At 50.9% G+C, this 4,766-nt stretch overlaps 1 protein-coding gene across 1 annotated transcript; it reads left to right on the top strand.

Annotated features, from left to right (window-relative positions):
• Positions 1 to 1,496: 1,496 nt before the first annotated feature.
• On the top strand, positions 1,497 to 1,988 carry LOC147980379 (uncharacterized). Its single transcript, XM_087515581.1, has one exon. The coding sequence runs from the start codon at positions 1,497 to 1,499 to the stop codon at positions 1,986 to 1,988; it is 492 nt and encodes a 163-aa protein (XP_087371707.1).
• Positions 1,989 to 4,766: the final 2,778 nt, after the last annotated feature.

Here is a 4,766-nt window from a genome sequence, read left to right as displayed (position 1 = left end):
CCAATGACGTCTCGATGGCCTCTTCTGACCCTCGAGTGCATCCAGCAAACATCGAGCCCTGGACGATAGGCGACGGGGAGATGCGCGCATCGACATAAATCGACGCTGCGATGACCTCCGTCATACCGACGGGTGCGACGGCCTCGACATCAACGAACCCGCGCTCTGTGTTGGCAAGAGCCTACCTTTCGAGATTGGATTCCTTGCCTTTACACAAGAGCTGAGGCAAGTCCGTTGGCCGTCTGTTCGCACGTTCAAGCCAGAGATACCTGAGAAGTACGACAGAAGGCTGAACCCGGCAGAGTTCTTAAGCATCTACACCATTGTTGTTCAAGCTGCCGGGGGAAGATATGAGAAGGTGTTCGCCAACTACTTGTCGTTGGCCCTCAAGTCCAACATGAGGTCTTGGCTGATGCACCTGCCGGAGAACTCCATTTCATCTTGGGCGGACATGTGCCACGGGTTCATCGGTGCCTTCACCGATGGCCGCCAAGAGCCCGGCAGGCCCAGCGACCTACAACTTCTCCAGCAGAAAGAAGGAGAAACTCTCCGTAAGTATTTACAGAGATATAGTAAAGTTCATAGGAATATTCCAAATATCCATCTGGCAGCCGTTATAGCAGCCTTCCAGTCCAATGTGCGCAACCATCGCATTCGTTCTAAGATGAATGTGTGGTTGCCCAAGACTGTGAAGGAGCTATACACACTGGTGGATAAGTGTGCTCGGATGGAGGAAGGAAGGAAGTTGCCCGGAGAGGAGGATTGCATCAACGTTGATTCAGAGGATGAAGATGAATCAACTAGCCATAGAAAGGGCAAGAAGCGCAATAAGAAGACAAGGGATAAAGCAGTGATGAGTGTACAAGGTTCGGGCACACCTAGTACAGGTAAGAAGGCTAAGGCTGAGGCCGTCGTCAAGGAAGTTGCCACTTGCATAGCCTGCCGGGAAGCCGCTGCCGCTGAGAAAGCTGGGAAAGGTGATGGCTCGTACTGCAAGATCCACCAGACCAAGGGTCATGATCTTCAGGAATGTTACCAAGTTGAGCAGCTTGTCAAGAAACAGAGGGAAGAATATGACAAGCATGATAAGGAAAAAGGTCAGAATGCCACTGGAGGAAAGGGCCGAGGTGGTGAAGCAAATTGCCCAGGCAAGCCCTATCGGAACCATGGAAAACCCACTAGGGGTCAAGAGAAGGAAGTTTGTGATGATGGGAGTGATGAAGGGAATGAAGAGGAAACCAGTGAGAAGGAATTTCAGAAGGCCACTGACGCCCTATGTGTTGATGGGGGTGCATCTTTGCCCACCTCCCACCGCCAGCTCAAGCGATGGGCACGAGAGATCAATGTTCGGAGCCAGCGCCAAAGGCCCATAAACTGCTCAAATGGTCCCGCACGCCAATCATCTTTGATGAGGAGGATCACCCTAACCGCACCACCGCGGTAGGCTGCTTGCCTTTGTTGGTCCCCCGACAATTCCCAACCTCAAGGTCACAAAGATGTTAGTGGATGGCGGGGCCGGTCTGAATCTGATTTCCCCTGCAGTCATCAGCAAGCTTCAGATAGGAGAGGAAGAGCTAGAGGTTATTGGCACGTTTCAAGGAGTTAACCCCGGTAGGAGCCATCCTAAAGGGAAGATTACGTTGCCGGTGACGTTTGGGGGAGAATTAAACTACTGGACAGAGAAGGTTGTGTTTCACGTGGTTAATCTCCCCCTACCATACAATGGGATTCTAGGGTGCCCGGCACTAGCCAAGTTCATGGCAGGATCCCACTATGCTTATAACACTCTGAAGATGCCTGGGCCACTGGGAGTCATCACTATCCCATCAGATGAGAAGGATGCAATTATCTGCGTGGACAAGCTATACCGGGATGCATTCGCAGTAGAGGCTGCGGCAGCAACAGTTCCCGCCAAGGAAAGTAAAGGAAAGAAAAGGGATTGTAGGATCTTCGGCAAGGAGTTTGGGAAGCGTGCCCCCTCCGAGTGAATGGCACCCGTTGATGACGTGCCGGAGTGCTCCAACAACAAGAGATCCAAGGTTGCTGCACCCCAAGTGAACAAGGTCCCGGCAAGGCTGGCTGGCGTTGATGGTACTTTCACCGTCAGTGCCACCCTTGATGACAAATAGGAAAGCGCACTCGTTGCCTTCCTGCGGGCGAATATCAATGTCTTTGCCTGGCGACCATCTGATATCCCCGGTGTTCCCAGGGAGGTAATCAAGCACCACCTTGCTGTCTGCCCACACGCTAGACCTGTCAAGCAAAATGTCCAGAAGCAGGCCTTGGAGAGGCAGCAGTTCATTGCCGAGGAAATCAAGAAAATGGAGGCAGCTGGTTTAGTCAGAGGAGTACTGCACCCAACATGGTTAGCAAATCCAGTGGTAGTTCGGAAGGCTAATGGGAAATGGAGGCTTTGCATTAACTTCAAAGACCTCAACAAGGCTTGCCTGAAGGACCCATTTCCCTTGCCGCGTATCAATCAGATTGTGGATTCCACCTCAGGGTGTGATTTGCTCTCCTTCCTGGACGCGTACTCCGGGTATCACCGAATCTTCATGTCCAAAGAAGACGAAGAGAAGACATCATTCATCACCCCATGTGGTACATACTGCTTTGTTCGCATGCCGTTTGGATTAAAGAGTGTCGGGTCCACTTTTGCAAGGGCACTTCAGATTTTTTTTGAGCCATAGTTGCACAAAAACATAGAGGCTTACATGGATGATATCATGGTCAAGACCAAGGATAAGACCAGTCTTATCCAGGATTTGGAGGACACATTTGCTAATCTGCGCAAGATCAGCTTGAAGCTCAATCCGGAGAAGTGTGTGGTTGGTGTCCCCTCCAGCAAGCTACTTGGTTTCTTCGTGTCCCATCGGGGGATCGAAGCTAACGCCATCGAGCAAATCCAAGCACCAAGGACAGTTAAGGATGTGAGACGCTTGATGGGATGCATTGCCATGCTAAGTAGATTCATTTCCATGTCTGCCGAGCATGCCCTGCCGTTCTTCAAAATGTTGAAGAAGGCAGGGCCTATGAAGTGGACCCCAGAAGCAGATGCATCTCTGCAGGAGTCGACGGCCTACCTGTCATCTATGCCTACCTTGGTTGCACCCAAACCCCAAGAGCCGTTGTTGCTGTACTTGGTGGCAACTAACCAAGTGGGCAGTGCGGCCTTGGTAGCACAACGAGAAGTGGATGAGGAAGAAAGTGGACAGATAACGGCAAAGTCAGAAAAGGATCGGAGAAGCAGTGAGAACGACAATGAGAACAACCCCAGGGACGCGGCAAGGAAGAAGGTGGTGCAGCGCCCAGTGCAATTTGTCATCTCCTTGTTGCAGGGGGCTAGATTGAGGTACTTTGGCCTGCAAAAGTTGATTTTTGATCTCATTATGGCCTCAAGAAAACCACGCCACTACTTCCAAGCCCATGAGATCATGGTTGTTACTCGTTTTCCGTTGCAAAGGATACTTCGAAACCTTGTGGCTACCGGCAGAATAGTGGAGTGGGCTTTGGAGTTATCCAGCTTTGGTTTGAAGTTTGAGACCACATTCAGAGTAGGGTGCTGGCAGAGTTTATTGCAGAATGGATGCACACCCCTGATGAGGAAGTGACAGAGACAGCTATCCCCGTCAAGGAATCACCCCAAGAATGGATTATGTATTTTGATGGTGCTTTTTCCCCTACAGGGTGCAGGGGCTGGCGTGCTTGAAGTATACTGTCCAAATGCAGTTTGCTCGGGAAGAAGCCACCAACAATACAACTGAGTATGAAGGGCTTCTTGTCGGGCTCAGAATTTTAGCAGAATTGGGAATCAAGAAGTTGATCATACGAGGAGATTCGCAGCTTGTGATGAGACAAGTCAACAAGGATTATCAAAGCCCATTGATGGAAGCATACGTCGAGGAAGTGAGGAGATTGGAGGAGTACTTTGACGGGTTGCAAACAGAGCACGTACCCGTGCGGAAAACAGCATAGTTGTTCACCTATCAAAGTGTGTTGCATAGAAGCTTCATGTGGAACCAGGAACTTTTGTTCTTCGTCTCTATCAACCCTCCATATCACCAACCACAATGGCCCAGAAAAGGAGAAAGTTGGACTACGGTAAGCCTATCCCAATCGAGCCATCCGCTCCCGACGAAGACCCTGCCGGAAACAACTCCTCACAGCATGCCGGACCACTCCCTCCAGCTGGGCCAATAGACCCCATGAACGAGGCTGGTGCTCCCGCAGCCGAGGAGGTGCCTCTAGTCCTCGTTGCCAAGCCTCAGGCTTCAACTTGGGCAAGGCACATCATCTGCTTCCTCCAAACCGGAGAGCTTCCCGACGACCAAGATGAAGCTGAGAGAGTAGCCCAAAGGGCCAGTATGTATCAGTTTGTCGATGACACTCTGTAGAGAAGGAGGACCAATGGTGTGAAATTGAAGTGTGTTTGCCGGGAAGATGGAAAGGAACTGCTGGCTGAGATTCACAGAGGAATGTGTGCCTCACACATTGGACAAGGGCATTAGTTGGGAAAGCATTCCGTCAAGGATTCTATGAGCCCACAGCTCTCCAAGATGCGGTCGAGCTCGTCACGACATGTGAAGGCTTCCAGTTCCATTACAAGAGAACACACCTACCTGCCCAAGCCCTTTAGACAATCCCTTTGTCATGGCCATTTTCGGTCTGGGGGCTCAATATCCTCGGCCTTTCCCCCAAGCAATCAGGGACTTTGAATTCTTGTTCATCGCTATCAACAAGTTTACAAAGTGGCCAGAAGTGACTAC

The sequence above is a fragment of the Triticum urartu genome, chromosome 3A, assembly GCF_056163025.1.
Source record: "Triticum urartu cultivar PI428250 chromosome 3A, HENAU_Tu73, whole genome shotgun sequence".
NCBI lineage: Eukaryota > Viridiplantae > Streptophyta > Magnoliopsida > Poales > Poaceae > Triticum > Triticum urartu.
The sequence above is the reverse complement of the archived record's forward strand: the minus strand, read 5'-3'. Positions and strand labels throughout refer to the sequence as shown.